General features: G+C 43.5%; 1 protein-coding gene across 1 annotated transcript in view; it reads right to left on the bottom strand.

Annotated features, from left to right (window-relative positions):
* The window catches only part of LOC125289304 (phospholipid-transporting ATPase ABCA1), a 160,116-nt gene that overhangs the window by 120,277 nt on the left and 23,887 nt on the right, over positions 1–15,952 (bottom strand). Inside the window, exons 9-10 of the mRNA XM_048236058.1 lie at positions 13,180–13,319; positions 10,232–10,348 (exon numbers count right to left, since the gene is read on the bottom strand). Coding sequence (XP_048092015.1) covers positions 10,232–10,348; positions 13,180–13,319 — 257 coding nt within the window. The remainder of the gene's footprint in view (positions 1–10,231; positions 10,349–13,179; positions 13,320–15,952) is intronic.

Below are 15,952 nucleotides of genomic sequence, written 5' to 3'. Positions count from 1 at the left end.
TTTCACACACACATACACCAAGCCACTCAAACACAGGCACCAACTCATCCACACGCACGCACACACACTTTCCTTTTATCTTTTATCCTTTCCCTCTCTCTCTCTCTCTCTCTCTCTCTCTCTCTCTCTCTCTCTCTCTCTCTCCCTCTCTCTCTCTCTCACCACCTGGCGCTCTGTAAGTTAATATAGATATATGCTAATCTAAATGCAAATGCCCTATGTCACCGCAGCCAAGCCAGCTCCTGTATCCACACACACACACACACACACACACACACACACACACACACATAAAACAACCTCTATCACTTCCCTCATTGTTACATAACCTTGCAGCCTACACAGCTTGCAGGTCTACTATGTAGGATGTGCAACAACAGTGAATGAATGAATTAGACAGAACTAGATGGATCTATGAATGAGAGAGTGAATGTAATGAATGATGATTTGATCAACCTATCAATCAATCAATGACTTAATCGTCCACAAAACTGTGCAAAATTGAATGGAAAATTGGTTGCACTTCAGTGTCACTGGTGTCAAAGATCAGAGAAATAAATTTGATTTACTTGTTTCCAAACATATGGGGAATTCAATGATCATGGCAAGTTCTAATATTAGAGTATTTCAGCCAAGGTCATCAAGTTGATGTATCAGGATCAGCGTTGGGTATCGTTACATTTGAAAGTAGTTAGTTACGTTACTACGTTACTATCAATTAAAAGTAATCCGTTACGTTACTACGTTACCTATAAATAAAAGTAACGCGTTAGAGTACTCGTGCGTTACCAACAATTAAAACACGTTTGGGGTGCGTCTCCGCCTGCAGCAGCAACACACATCCTCCTTTAGATGCACCGACAGTGCTGACTGTTTATGAATCAATCATGAACCTAACTGTAGGATAATGACAGGAAAGACAGTCAGCATATTGCACGTTTTATTTAACAGGAATTCAGCCTTTGAGAATTAGAACAGCTTCCATGAATAACATATACCGGTAATAGGCAGAGCAATAGCCTAAGAAAAACAAAACCAAAAAAACAGTAAACATCCTTGTCCGATGTCGTATTAGGCTGCGCACAAAAGAACAGTGCATCACTCTATTAATAGCCTAAATCAACTTTACAAGTGCAGGCCTAACAAAGTGCTTAACAGTAGGCACGCAACCTTTTAGAATTGGAAATTTAACAGCTGGCAAAAATACAATAGGCCTGTCAAATAGTCTGAATAATAGTAAAAACAAACCAAAAAAAACCTACAGGCAAATGTCCTTGTCCGATGTCGTTTCCTCCTTTCTTTTATCTTAACACGATGTAACTTATACCGTAGGCCTATCTAAATGTTTGTGCACAAAAGAACAGTGCATGACACTAAAAAAACATTGAACGAACAATGAAAATGTGTGTCACGTGTGACACCTGTAGCATACAGCCCTACATTCATTCACATAATCATCACGTAGGCTACATTTAGCCTACTGTTCATCTTCAAAGTAATGATTGAAACGTAGTAAAAGAAGATTCTCAAAACGTTTGTCTGAGAGTCGATTTCTTTTAGGAGTTAGAACAAGACTCCCGAGGCTGAACAGCCTCTCCACAGGCGCACTGGAGGGTGTTGGGGTATTGAAGCGCAAAAATATTGCCTTGATCATGGGGAACTTGTTTAATGTGTCGATCTCGACTCCTGACTTAAGATAATCAGCAATCTCAGTCTCCACCGAATTTGAGTCCTCTTTGTCCTCTGTAAATGAAAAAAAGTCGGACTCATCTTCTCGTCCGCTGACAGGTGCGGGCGGCAGTTCCTCTGGCAGTGGATGACCCAGGGCACGACACTCGGCAGCGAGCATGCACTTCGCTGTGTCTTTTTTGGCCTCATCCCTTAACCAGCGCAGTTTGAATTTAGGAATTGTCACTGCAGCCAGCAGAGCCTCTTTGCTATCCAGCGTATTATTAAGAAGAAGAAGAAGAAAAACAAAGTTCCCTCGACTATGGCATCGGGCAGGCCAGATGTCATCCGGGAGAGGTTGGCCTTTAAATCCACTGTTTTCCTCATCAGGGCCTCCAGTGTGGGCAGGGTAGTCCCGTAAAAACAGTTCTCCTCCCCTTGAAGTATGGACCCTTTCAAGAGAGTTCCATTATCAGCATCATAGTTGGCCCCACAAGACTTCCTTTTTAACATTCCATATGTTATCTTAATGCAGAGGAAGTAGATTGGGGCCCAAATAGAACGTTCAAGCATTGTTTTTGTTTACCTTGTTGAAAGGGTCTATATCTAGGGCCACGGCCAGCGGTTTGACGACTATGCAGTACTCTTTAACAAAGTGGTACTCCTTGTCAGTGATGCACCTGATGCCGAGCTGCGTGCATGAGCTTTGTAGGTCAGTGATGGTGATTTCTGTGATCCTACACAAAGCTTCGTAGAAGGAGTTCCACCTTGTTGATGTGGGAACCAGCAGCTTCCTCCTGCTGAATTTTTCCACGGTTTCTGATGCTACTGCTGACCTGCTTGCTTTGGTCCAGAGTGCCGAACATTTAGCGATGGCACTCCTGTACACTGCTCGTGTGTCACTGTTGGAAGACAACCATTTCTCTATGTCGGTGGATATGAGATTAAGCGTGTGTGAGGCGCATCTGTGATGTGGAGGGAGACTGATCATACCGTCATTGGCATCACCATCAGAGCTGGACAGCACATTGTTCAGATCCTCAAATGTAACACTGTCACTCCTGTCTTCATCCTCTTCTTCTGAGACTGAGGCTGTTTTGTGAAACACCTGGAATGCCTTGACGAAGTTAGATCCATTGTCAGTAACCGTGGCTATCACTTTCCCAACGAGGCCATATGGATTTGTTCAATCTCCCCGGCAATTACATCATATGTGTGCCTTCCTCTCACTCGCCTACACGCGATCGCAGCTTTCCCTCGCTTCAGAGTGGAGGGCTGAATCCAATGTGCAGTCATCCCCATGAAGCTCTTGTTATTAGCTGTCCATAAGTCCGCTGTGGTAGAGATGTATTCCAGGCCATCGAATTGTTCTCTCGGTTCTTTCTCCATATCTCCATAACATTTGTCCAGGTAATTGGCAAAGGTTTTTCGGTCCGGTATCGCTCCCCCCGTTGTGCTTGTCGTTGGTATTTTATTGATTATTCTACGAAAAGGAGAATATCAGTGGAGACTCAACTGTAGAAATAGGGAGCATCTCCTCAACTACGTAACCAGCCACAAGCTTGTGGATTTCACTGGCGGACACCGTTTTAGCCGAGCTAGCACTAAAACTAAGACGCTGTTGCTTAGCAGCCAGAGCACCACCACTGTCCTCCATTCTCTCAGCAGGACGTCCTACCAACTTGGTGGAGGGGTGTTTTGAGGAGAGATGTTTTTTTAAATTCGAGGTTGAGCTTTTGGCAGTTGACAGAAGTTTTCCATCTAAACACAGATTGCATTTTACCACCATGCTCTTGTCCTTTTCGCAGTTTAACTCAAAATAATGCGCGTATCTCCAAGAATCAAACGCTGTCTTCTCGGCCATCTTGCCGGGGTACAAACACACGTAGCGTACACACACAGGTGTGCGCGCACACACACACACACACACACACACACACACACACACACACACACACACACACACACACACAGAGAGAGGCAAGGAGCAGGGCACAAGGGCACACGCAAGCAGCCACATCTGACTAAACGCAGAAAAGCAGGGACTTTACTTTCCTTATCGAGGGAAATTCTTAAAGAAACGGAGTAACGAGTGCTTATTTTGGAAAATAACGGAGTTACAGATTACTGAATTCGTAAAACTAACGCGTTAGATTACTAGATTAGAAAAAAACTAATAAGAGTACTCTAACCCCCAACACTGATCAGGATGATAATGCTCTCATTTTCTATCTCTTTGTACATTGGTAGAAACTCAATGGTAAGATAGATCGGTTTGACAATGTTAGTAGCGTTTGACAACAGCTAAAAATGTTATGCTAAGGTAAGATTGCTTAACTTGTTTACGTATATAAAGCTAAATGTGTCCAAAGGAAAAATATTTTCCAAAATGATTAGGGAGACTCAAACCCACACGTCAGTCAGGACTGAGCTCCCCCCATTCCCTCCAATAAAGACTTTGTTCTGAAACGTCAGTTGGTTCACTGCCCATCTAAACCATACATACTCAACACTGGCATTTACTGTTTATTTTTATGATAGGCCTATGTCTTGTAACACATACAGTACACATCTCATAATGGTAAAAAGGTTACAAATTGGATGTTTGCCATTGTGGTTCTTGTGAAGACTAATGTTTAAGTATATATACCCATTTTGATCCCGTGAGGGAAATTTGGTCTCTGCATTTATCCCAATCCGTGAATTAGTGAAACACACTCAGCACACACTAATCCCGACGCAGTGAGCTGCCTGCAACAACAGCGGCACTCGGGGAGCAGTGAGGGGTTAGGTGCCTTGCTCAAGGGCACTTCAGCCGTGCCTACTGGTCGGGGTTCAAACCGGCAACCCTCCGGTTACAAGTCCGAAGCGCTAACCAGTAGGCCACGGCTGCCCCCTAATGTGTAGAATCTATCTACAGGGACTAGGTCCATGGACCACCATTGCAAACGAATACCCTTTCTGACAACCTCTTCAGTAGTTTGCTCCTCATGGTCTGCTATTCTGTTACTAAAATAATAAAAATAAAAAAGTTGTATGTCCAATCCATACACAATCCTGGCTTTATATTAGTGACGCACAAAAGTTGTGCGCCCAAAAACATGCTTAAACAACATCTACCCTACTTCAGGAACATGGAAGGGAACGCTTTAATTTTCTGTTTGGGACACCGGAGAAAGGAAGAACACTTGAGGTTATGTTGGGTGACCTTTGAACCAGGGCTCCGAACCGGTTCAAGGAACGAAAACGAAAACCCAAAATGAACGGAATTTTACGGAATTTTACGAGGAGCGGAAACGGAAACGAAAACAAAATGGTCTTTAACTGTTCCGGAACAGAAACGTTATTCTGAAATCCACAAAACTGGTTAATAAAAGGTTTTTTTTTAGTTCTCTATATATTTTATAAAATTTCAAAGCATATCTAAGTGTTCTACTCTTTGATTGTAGGGCTAACAGCCTAATAATTTGATTTCTGCAGTTTGAAAAAAAAAAAAAAAAACGAATAAATGGACCTTTGGTCCAAATGTGTATATTTTGGTCCAAATGTGTATATTTTGTCTTGCTGTTGTAATGTAACCTATCCGTCTGCCACTTCGGATCTTAGGCCAGCCTCGTATTAGTAGGCTACTGAAACTGTTTTGGAAATTGTTTGAATACCCTATGCGCGTAGCCTATTTTGCCTGTCCACGCCTTTGTCGTTTTAAAGTCGGATTTGAAATGTTTGGCGCATTATAGCCTATTCTATGTAGAAGAGTTAAACGGGAAATCTGAGATAGGCCTTGTCAGCAACAGACAGGTTTGTTTTAAACAGGGTTGGAATTATAAGCAAAGCCTTTGAAGATCTCCATATGGATAAAACTTAGGCTACAACCAGGTAAGGAGTTTAGCATGTATCCAGAAATATTTTTGATAAGAAATAATTTATAGGCATAGGTTAGGCCTACAGTAAGTCTGTAAGCTATGGGATGGATAGCCCATCTGAATGTTTTTTGATGCCGCCTGTGATTTATTATTTTTGGGCATAGCTACGGTATAGGCTAAATCAAGGGGAAATAATGAGTATGTCTATTCTAAGGTAAAGTCCACAAAAATAGACTTGATAGGCCCGCCAAACACTGCCGGAACTTTAAGAACGAGCGATATTTTAGCGTTCGAACCGGTTCAGGACCGATATGTTGGTGGCGGAACGCATGCAAGAACGAAAACGTTAAACATAGGCCTACCTGAACCGTTCGGAACGGAACGTTTGAAAAAGAATTTCGTTTTCAAGCCCTGCTTTGAACTCAAAAGTGTTCTCCCATTTATTTATTATTAATTCTATTTGTTAGGACCGGTGTACAATTTTAAATATAAATGTTGCAATTTGATGCATTGAAGCAGATTTACCATCAGGCTAATCCAATACATCCAATTACATTATCAATCCATTACATCCAATAGACAAGACCCTTTCAACAAGAAAAACAAAAACAATGCTTGAATGTTCTATTTTGTTCGCAATCTACTTCCGCTTCATTAAGATAACATATGGAATGTTAAAACGGAAGCCTTGTGGGAACAACTATAATGCTGATAATGGAACTCTCTTGAAACGGTCAATAGGCAACAAACGACTAGAATAATAATAATACCATCCACAGTCTGTATCCCCCTCCCATGGTCTCTGTCACACACAGGGAACGTCCTGCCATTCCTCTGACATTTGAAGAGATCAGAAACGCAGAAACTGGCACAAATATCGGCACCTTCAAATGCGTGTGCTCTCCATGAGCGTTATGGGGACTTCCGTGGGCACCTGTCACTGTTTAACCCTTGCGTTATCCTCAAAACTTACCGACACTCTATCCTTGGGGTCAATTTGACCCCAGCTAAATAAACCCTCAGAAAATGATTATAATTCATATTGTTACCCAGTTTTTTTTGTGACAGGTACTTAACAAGAGTGTAATAACCACCATCAAAAGCCCTACAAAACAATCCCACCCCCCCACACCCCTTTATGAACCTTGGAACCCTGGCTGGCAATATTGCCCATCCAGTGTCAGCAGCCAAAAGGCTTGCTATTGCTTCCCCTTTTGACTTATAGAGTCCTGCCAAAATGACTTATACAGTATGTAATATGTACTTGTGTATGTAATAATGATAATAACAATATGTTCTCATACTAATCAAATAATAATATCCATAATGTGTCAAATATTCATGTATCCTATGTTTCATACAGCTGGGGTCAGACTGACCCCAAGGAACATCAATGTACAAAATATTTGTACAGGACAGAAACATGAAGCAAAAAAAAAAGAAAAGTGAACCATATATTTTATGATGTTAAACGTTGCTTGGGGTCAAATTAACCCCAAGGATAACATGAGGGTTAAATAAAGAAATAAATCAGCGGATATGACCCTGTTGTTTCAGGGCAGGTTCAGAGATACATAGCTTGTGTGTGTGTGTGTGTGTGTGTGTGTGTGTGTGTGTGTGTGTGTGTTATTCCGCCGCATTGTGTTAGGGGCCCTTCCTGTGCACTGGCATTTGGCATGGCGTGCTACGCCGCTTAACCTGTGGCCTAAGCGTCAGATGGGATTATCAGACGAGATGGCCCTGAGGAAAATGGACATATCTCTCTCTCTCTCTCTATCTCTCTCTCTCTCTCTCTCTCTCTCTCTCTCTCTCTTGCTCTTTCTCTCTTTGTCTGTGTGTGTGTGTGTGTGTGTGTGTGTGTCTGATGTGTGTATGTCTACATGCAGGTGTGTCTGTGTCTGTGTCTGTGCCTGTGTCTGCGTCTGTGTCAGTGTGTGTGTGTGTGTGTGTGTGTGTGTGTGTGTCTACATGCAGGTGTGTGTCTGTGTCTGTGTCTGTGTGTGTCTGTGTGTCTGTGTGTGTGTCTGTATGTGGGTAAATCTAGTCTTCCGTTCAGCATCTTTCATTTTGTATTTCCTTTTCTCTGGTACCTAGAGGCCTGTGTCTCCATACTTGACATTTACCTAATCGGCAGAGGGAGCCGGTAGGAAGCCTACACACACACGCACGCGCACGCGAACGCACATGCACACGCACACACACACACATACACACTATTTGCCTATACTCTTAAAGTGAAGAAGAGCAGCTGTCAGCAGACAGAAAGGCAAACACACTGAAGTGACAGCAGCTCGTCCTGACAAATGAAAGCAAGTGTAATGCACCCACCACCAGGGAAATATCACACACAGGGCAAAGAGAGAGTGAGAGAGTCTGTGTGTGTCAGTGTGTGTGTGTGTGTGTGTGTGTGTGTGTGTGTGTGTGTGTGTGTGTGTGTGTGTGTGTGTGTGTGTTTGTTTTGTGTTTGTGTCTGTTTGTCTGTTTTGTCTGTGACAGAGGGATCGAATGAGAGACAGAGTAAAAGACAGAGAGAGAGAGGAGCTGTTGTATTAAACACGTCTGTTGAACTAGGCAAACCGCTTCCTTCCAAGCTGCCTTAAAATAATGAACCCATCTGTTAGTATACGTGGAGAGGGAACTAAGGGAGGGAGGGGAAGAGGGAAACTAATCTGCCTTTAAGCCTTAAGAGACGACCGGTGGCGCACCATCCATACGAGTTCCCCTCTAGAGGAGGAGAGAAGAAAGGGGAGGAAGAGAGAAGGAAGAGGAGGAAGAGAGAAGGAAGAGGAGGAGGAGTAAATGGAGACAGAGGAGGACGGAGTAAGAGAGATAAGGAGGGACAGAGAGTGAGTGAGAGAGACAAAAACACAGAGAGAAAGGCGATAGAAAGACTCTCTATATATATATATACTGTATATATATGATGTGAGAGATAGTGATAGCCTAAAGGCACACACAATGAGAGGAAGATGGGGAGAGAGAGGAGAGAGATAGAGAGAATGAGAGAGAGTGAGAGTGAGAGAAAAAATGTGTGTGTGTGTGTGAGAGAGAGAGAGAGAGAGAGAGAGAGAGAGAGAGAGAGAGAGAGAGAGAAGAGAGGGAGATAGAAAATGAAGACAAAAGAAAATTGCTCTGCACATTTGTGTAAAGGTTAGGGCCGGGTAATGAATATTGGGCCTATGCAGAGCTCTCACATCCTCTCCTGTCTGACCATAAGCTCATTAGATGTGACACCAGAGTAATGGCACTGAGGGAGAAGAGAGGGGGAGAGAAGGAGGGAAGGAGGGAGGGGGGCAATACTGCAGAGAGTGAGAGAGATGGAGAGAGAGAAGGAACAGCACTGAGGATGTGGAGAGAAATGGATGAAGAGAGAGAGAGAGAGAGAGAGAGAGAGATGGAGAGATGGAGAGAGAAAGGGGGGAAACACACCATTGAGAGGAGGGTGAATGAGAGAGAGAGAAAGAGCAGAGAGAAAGGAAACAAAGAGATAGAGAGGAAAGAGAGGAATGGAAGAACAGAGATGGAGAGAGGGAACGGGAACATCACATAGATAGAGAGAGAGATGGAGAGGTTGAGGAGGAGTGAAACAAAGGGAGAGAGGAGGTTAAAGTCAGAGAGAGGGAAAGGAAGGGGAAAAGAGGAGGATACTGAGCGATGAAAGAAAGAAGAAACAGCACTGCGAGATGGAGAGAACACTGTGAATGAGAGGGGGAGATATGGGGAAGGTAGAAGGTGGTGATACGTGAGTGAGAGAGAGAGAGAGAGAGAGGCAGGGAATGAAGGAGGGAGAGAGAGAGGAGGAGAGAGGAGAGACAGAGGAAGAGAGAGAGGAGGAGAGAGAAGAAAGGTGAGGGGTATAGGCAGATATAGAGAAAGGTGATGCGTGGGAGAGAGAGAAGAAAGGGGGAGAGGGAGGTGGAGAGGGAGGTAGAGAGGGAGAGGGAGGTGGAGAGGGAGAGGGAGGTAGAGGGAGAGGGAGGTGGAGAGGGAGAGGGAGGTGGAGAGGGAGAGGGAGGTAGGGGCAATATAGGAGGCAGATGGGGAAAGTGACATGCAGGAGAAATAAATGCTCATTTCATTCCAGGCTAATCCTCCACCCGCTAGCCAGGGTGACAATGATCACGTATTCACAAATGCAGGGGTGCCACTTGAGAACTGACGTCTTCTCTCAGGTGTGTGTGTGAGAGAGAGAGAGGGAGAGAGAGAGAGGCAGAGACTGAAGCTCCGTCTGCGAGAACAATAGCAGGGCAGGTGGATGATCCCGTCGATATGATTGTCCTTGAATGCCGAGTGTGATTGAATTTGAGGTATGAAGTCGCATAATAAGCATACAAGACTTCTAATCTGCCCATGATATGTGTAACTGCATTCTAATTCAGGAATAACGACATGAAACGCGGTTATCATTACTGTTACAGCTGACATTGTTTGTAATTAAGATAAATAAACTAGGGCTCTTTAGTTAATTCATTTCTGAAATGAATCTTGCTTAAGGTGATTTATCAATCATATAATCATCATCATCATCATCATCATCATCATCATCATCATCATCATCAACAACAACAACAACAACAACAGCAACCACCATCAACAAAAAAACACAACAATTGTAATGATCATAGAACTACCACTAACACTACCAATTATTGCCATCACCATATACAACTACCACTACCGAATCACTGTCACCGACTTACCCTTAATCTATTGATTTGACTGCCATTTTGAAAGAAGTCCCAGATTCTTGGCTCATTCTCCGCCCAGGCCTCTCCCAGTGCCTTCAGCCTGGCCAGGGCATCGAACGTGCCATTTGCCTGCAGAGAACAGAGAGCACAACGTGTTCTTAATTACTTTGAAGGTCGCCTTCGTCTTTCATATTCACATCAATGGCAATTGCAAGAAACACATCAAAGCAAAAACATAGTGAAGGTTAGGCCAGACAGATGTCTGCATTGCCCATAAAGGAGCCTTTCAACATATAGGCTGTCCATCACAACAGCTTCAAAAAACACATTTGACCCCCAAATACCTATGAACCCCAATTGGCTTTCTGACTTCAAAAATTGTGTTGAAAAATTGTTGAAAAATCTACTTCAATAATAAACTAAGACAAATGTTTTATTTTAATGTAAATGTACTTCCTGGAACATTGTATAGAGGAATTGACTCAAGAATCCTGTTGTTGGCCCCAGCTGTGGCGCAACTGGCTGGGGCACGTGCACTGTACGCCGGCGACACGGGTTCGATTCCCGCCCCATGGTCCTTTCCGGAACCCACCCCAACTCTCTCTCCCACTTGCTTCCTGTCAATCTCCGCTGTCCTCTCATTAAAGGCATAAAAAAAAACCAAAAAATATAATAATAAAAAAAAAAGAGTCCTGTTGTTACGCAATAGGTTTGCCTTGTGTCTAATTGTACTATTCTACTCAAAACAAAGTACAGATCACCAAGTTGAGAATAGCACTATTTTCACACGTTGTGTGGTGTGAGTTGTGAGCATTCTGGAGCATAATGACTGCCGTGCATCACCCACTTGGGTGTTAATGGGTGGTGGTCCTCCTCTTCACAGTAAAATTGCTTGGGGTTCCTAGAAAAGCTGCATAGTAATGTGTTGTTTTTGTACACCAAGAAACATTGTGATTGTTTTCAGCTCATTCTATGACACCTGGAGAGAACATCATCCAATTCAGGCAGCGAAGGTCCACGGACTACCTACAATGTATGACTGAAGCCATAGAGGTTATGTGACATGGAGATAGACACTCTCTATGACATTGGTGTGGATAGTAATTAACACAAGAATGCATTTGATGGCAGTCATTTACTTTACAAAAGGATTGCCGAAACCATCGGTTAATTAATTTCATTGTCCTTGTCTGAAAAGGATTCCTTGGAATAAAGGAAGTCCTGGGTGCTACGAATTCCACCTTCTCCATAGGGTGCTGTTATTTGAAGATTGCCAGGTATAGATAGAGGGTCTTCAGACTCTAAAACAAACAAGGTTTCTTCTACTCCTTAACTCTACGATGCCACTGAAACCAAAAGGTGAGGTTCAAAAACAACTAGAAGAAAGGAATAAAAATGGTCTTTAAACCAGTATTGTGTAGGCTGCTGTGTATTTACTGTGACTAGTACTGATCTTCAGCTGCTGTTTCTATGCTCTATGGGTGTAATGTACGCCAAAAATAAATTCATACTCCACATTCCATAAAAGATGGGGGCAGAATGAGACGTTAAGATGTAAACACTAATCTTGGCAGCCAGATGAAGACGTAGTGTGCACCTCACACACGAAGGGAATGAAGGGATGAACGACTGTTCATTATTGCCATCTGGATGCTTTAGAACAGTGTGTGTGTATGCTTTTGTGTGTGTCTGTGTGTGTGTGTGTGTGTGTGTGTGTGTGTGTGTGTGTGTGTGTGTGTGTGTGTGTGTGTGTGTGTGTGTGTGTGTGTGTGTGTGTGTGTGCATGTGTGTGTGTGTGTGTGTGTGTGTGTGTGTGTGTGTGTGTGTGTGTGTGTGTGTGTATGTGTGTGTGTGTGTGTGTGTGCGTACATGTGCACAGGAACACACGTGTCTATGCATGGAAACAGACTTCGAATTTGTGTTGTTTGTCTGGCCAATTGCAGTAATGCGAATATTTCAGCTGAAGACATAAGAAATGCATTATTTTGATCTCCCCTTCTGGGTCGCCTCTCTATTCTCTCTTTCCTCCATCTTCATCTCTCCTCCCCCGTTCTCTCTCTCTCTCTCAATTTTTACTTCCTCTCTCCCTCTCCCCTTTATCGTTTTTCTGTTCTTCCTCTCTCTCTCTCTCTCTCTCTCTCTCTCTCTCTCTCTCTCTCTCGCGCTCTCTCTCTCTCTCTCTTACATGTTGTTGTGTTGTTGAGAGGAGGTTCATAAAGTGTCACATATTCTACTCTGTGCTTTTATTATCCTTATTTATACCCTGACGATATGTGCCTCTTAATGAGGGGCTTTCAGTTTGCATCTAGAAACTTCTGCAGCAGTGAAAGCAGAAACCGAACGTCTGCAAACCTGATGTCATTTTTTCCAGCACGACATAATGGACCGTGGGGTTGGAAGAGGGACAAATCCCGTCGTGGTCGAGAATTAGAAATTATACGGAAACTCCTATTCAGAAATTAGCTGATGGGGGCAGTGACACATTCACAAGTTCACACACATCGTACGATATTCACCATTCAATATAATAATACTAAAACTTTTTTGAAAGTTATCTTATTTGCAGTCGTCTGCTCTAGTTAGTAAGGTATGAGGATGAAACACACACTTCTCTTCACAGTCTGACACTATTAGCCTAGCTTAGCATAATTCACTGGAAGTTGGTTAGACCAGTTAGCCTTGTCTAAGTGGTGTTAACTCAGTGGTTCTTAAACTTTTTGTCTGGTGACCCCCAAAAAAAAAACATGGGGCAAGTCTCACGAATCTGGCAAGATTTGCCAATAGAACAAGAAGATTTTCACTTTGTACAAGGCAAAAAAACTTAAATCAAGTGCAAAGATGCCTTGTAATGAGAAAATATTAGAAAATAAGTACATATTTACTTGATTTAAGCTTATTTATCTCACTTAGATTTTGAATTCTAGGATTTTTTGCAGTGTGCCACCGAGTCATCATCTCACCTGTGCCATGAGTTGCCTGGTCGCTTGTGTGTCAGGTGTGTAGAGCACCTTCCCCTGTATGATCGGCCTGAACGTGCTCCACAAGGGCCGCAGGCGGGGCGAGCCCTCCAACGTGCCGATGAGCGTCTGGCAAAACTCACCTTGGAGTGGGAAAAAAAAAAATAACAAGTTTTCATCTGACAGCCACATCATCATCATCATCATCATCAACACTTCAAAAGTGTTCCTTTCTAATCCACTTGGAATTGAGTTGTACCAACGAGGGGCCGAGAGAGGGGAACAATAACTGGAGGGGATGAAAATGGGTTGGCAGAGGGAGAAAGTCGGCGCTCTTGACAGCCACAGGAGTTTTGAGTAACACATTATCGCAGCTCCTTCCCCTGAAGTGACATTTGCAATGAGGAGGGTGAGTGGCGGCTCTGACTCTCCCTGCGAGTTTTCCGTCCGAGGCACTCGGACACATGAGGGGGAGGTGCGGACTCGGGCAAAAAGCTTGTCTGCTGTGCTGGTGGTGGTAATGTGACCTGCAGGGCTTCATTTTGAAACGTTTCCGCAGATCAATCAACATCCAGACGCCCACTGACTGCAGACATGCAACACTCGCTCTAACGCTTGTGGGGAAGTCAGAGGAGTCAACTAAACAGATCCGTGCCAGATCCGGCCCGGATCCGACTGCCATGTGGTCTGTTTCTGACTCTGTACACCTGCCACCAGCCATCTGAGCTAGATCCATTTGAGGTCAACCTTCCATCTCAGAAAAACATACAATAATAGTTAAATATTCCACTCTCTCTCTCTCTTTCTCTCTCTCTATCTCTCTCTTTCTCTCTCTCTCTGTTGTCAGCAACATACTTGTGGCAGCCCATGAGTATTGCATTATCATAGGCACATCTATGAGAACAAAAAATATTTCAAAGACACAAAGGACCTCAATTATTATGAATGGAAAAGTGCAAAGTCGAAAAAACAGAAAATGAGAAATTAATTCAATTAATATCAATTAGCTGATTTAATACCATGAGCAAAATCCCCAGCCCCAGCAAACACTGGTGGATTACTCACTGTAATGTTCCCCCATGTCACAAAATTTAGCTTTAGTCCATGCATAAAGTTGCTGTGTTGTCTGCCCAACGTTTTGGTGACTCAACTGGCTCCTTTAATGTGTAAAATCTGGTGTTTTTCCAGCCACAACCTTTAACACCAGATGGAGTGCAACAATGCGGATTGAGATATGAATAGTCTACATGCATGGGGGGGGGGGCACGTTGTGTTGGTGCAACAGACATGCATCTTGATCACACGGTGCATCTTGATCACATAAAATATGATCACAGCTACTTTCGCTGTGCTTTCCTCTTAAAGCATGGATGATCTCACACACACAGACACACACACACACACACACACACACACAAATGAATGACCTCCCAGTGCTGGACATGTATAGAAGTGTCCATTTAAAACCCATACATTTAGCCTTTTAAGCAAGGGCAGTTGTCATGTCTTGACAGTGCAATAGCTCTGAGGATAAGGGTGAGACGTTGCACTCGAGATCACCCAAGCAGAAGAAATGAAAAGCCCGGCCTCCTCTACTGTACATCAGAACTAAAGGGCTCAGGAAAAAAAAACACTTTACAGAACTAAAGGGCTCAGGAAAAAAACACTTTACAGAATGTTATGGCAGAGAAAGAGCTCACATGCTAAGCAACCTACAGTAGTTCAGGCCCTTCACACAGTGCTAACCACCTAGATTAAAATTGAAAATTACAAAGCCTCCTCTGAAATAATACACCCAGGCTTTTGAGTATGGGTAAAGTAGTGCACAAATTAACCCCATGGTCAATTTGGTACATCCCACTATAGGGGTGATTTAAAGCAATTAACGCATATATCCACGTGCATGACTTTGGTAGAAGGACAAATGTCCAGGAATGGGAGAGATGTGAGTAGGAGAGAGTGGCCCTGGACTAAGGGGCGAGGTTGCTTGCTAGCAGACTGCTATAACGTTTGTCCCTCATGGATATCATCCAGGCCAGCTGTTGTAGCATGAAGCCCACAGATGGGCCTCACATTCCATTCACCAGGGTCCGCCTCCCTTGGCAGTTTAAATACATCAGTAAACAGCTTATTATTCAATAAACACAATTAATCAGAGCAAAGCGCCTTTATAGTTCAATGAAGTGCATCTTTCACCCCACAAACTCTCTTTTTGTCTTCGTCTAGCTATCATCCACTTATCTTTTTCCATTTACTATATACTTCTATGTGTTCATCCATCCATCCATCCATAAATCTATTTGGGTGTGCCTTTCTCTTTTTATCCCTTTGTCTCTCTCTCTCTCTCTCTTTCACTAAAATCTCTCTCTTTCTCCTCGCCTCTTCTTTTATCACTCTCTCCTTATCACCCTCTCCACCTCTTTTTCCAAACCCGCCTCTCTCTCTCAGGACTCCACGTAACAAAGAGGGTCCATTTTGTCGCACAATGCCGGCATCGGGGAACCAAATCCAAATCCATATTTTTGCACAGGGGCAGCGCCGCCAAATAATTGCCTGGTGCCCGGAGTCAGCCCCATGTACTACCTGCTGAATTTAATCAGCTTGGGCTGACTCCTGGAGACAACCACACACACACACACACACACACACACACACACACACACACACACACACACACACACACACACACACACACACACACACACATGCACACACACACATACACACACACACGCGTGCACACAAATACAAGACCTGCACACACTCCATCATACAA

Source organism: Alosa alosa, chromosome 24, assembly GCF_017589495.1.
Source record: "Alosa alosa isolate M-15738 ecotype Scorff River chromosome 24, AALO_Geno_1.1, whole genome shotgun sequence".
NCBI lineage: Eukaryota > Metazoa > Chordata > Actinopteri > Clupeiformes > Clupeidae > Alosa > Alosa alosa.
Note: the sequence above shows the minus strand (reverse complement) of the source record. Positions and strands in the feature narration are given on the sequence as shown.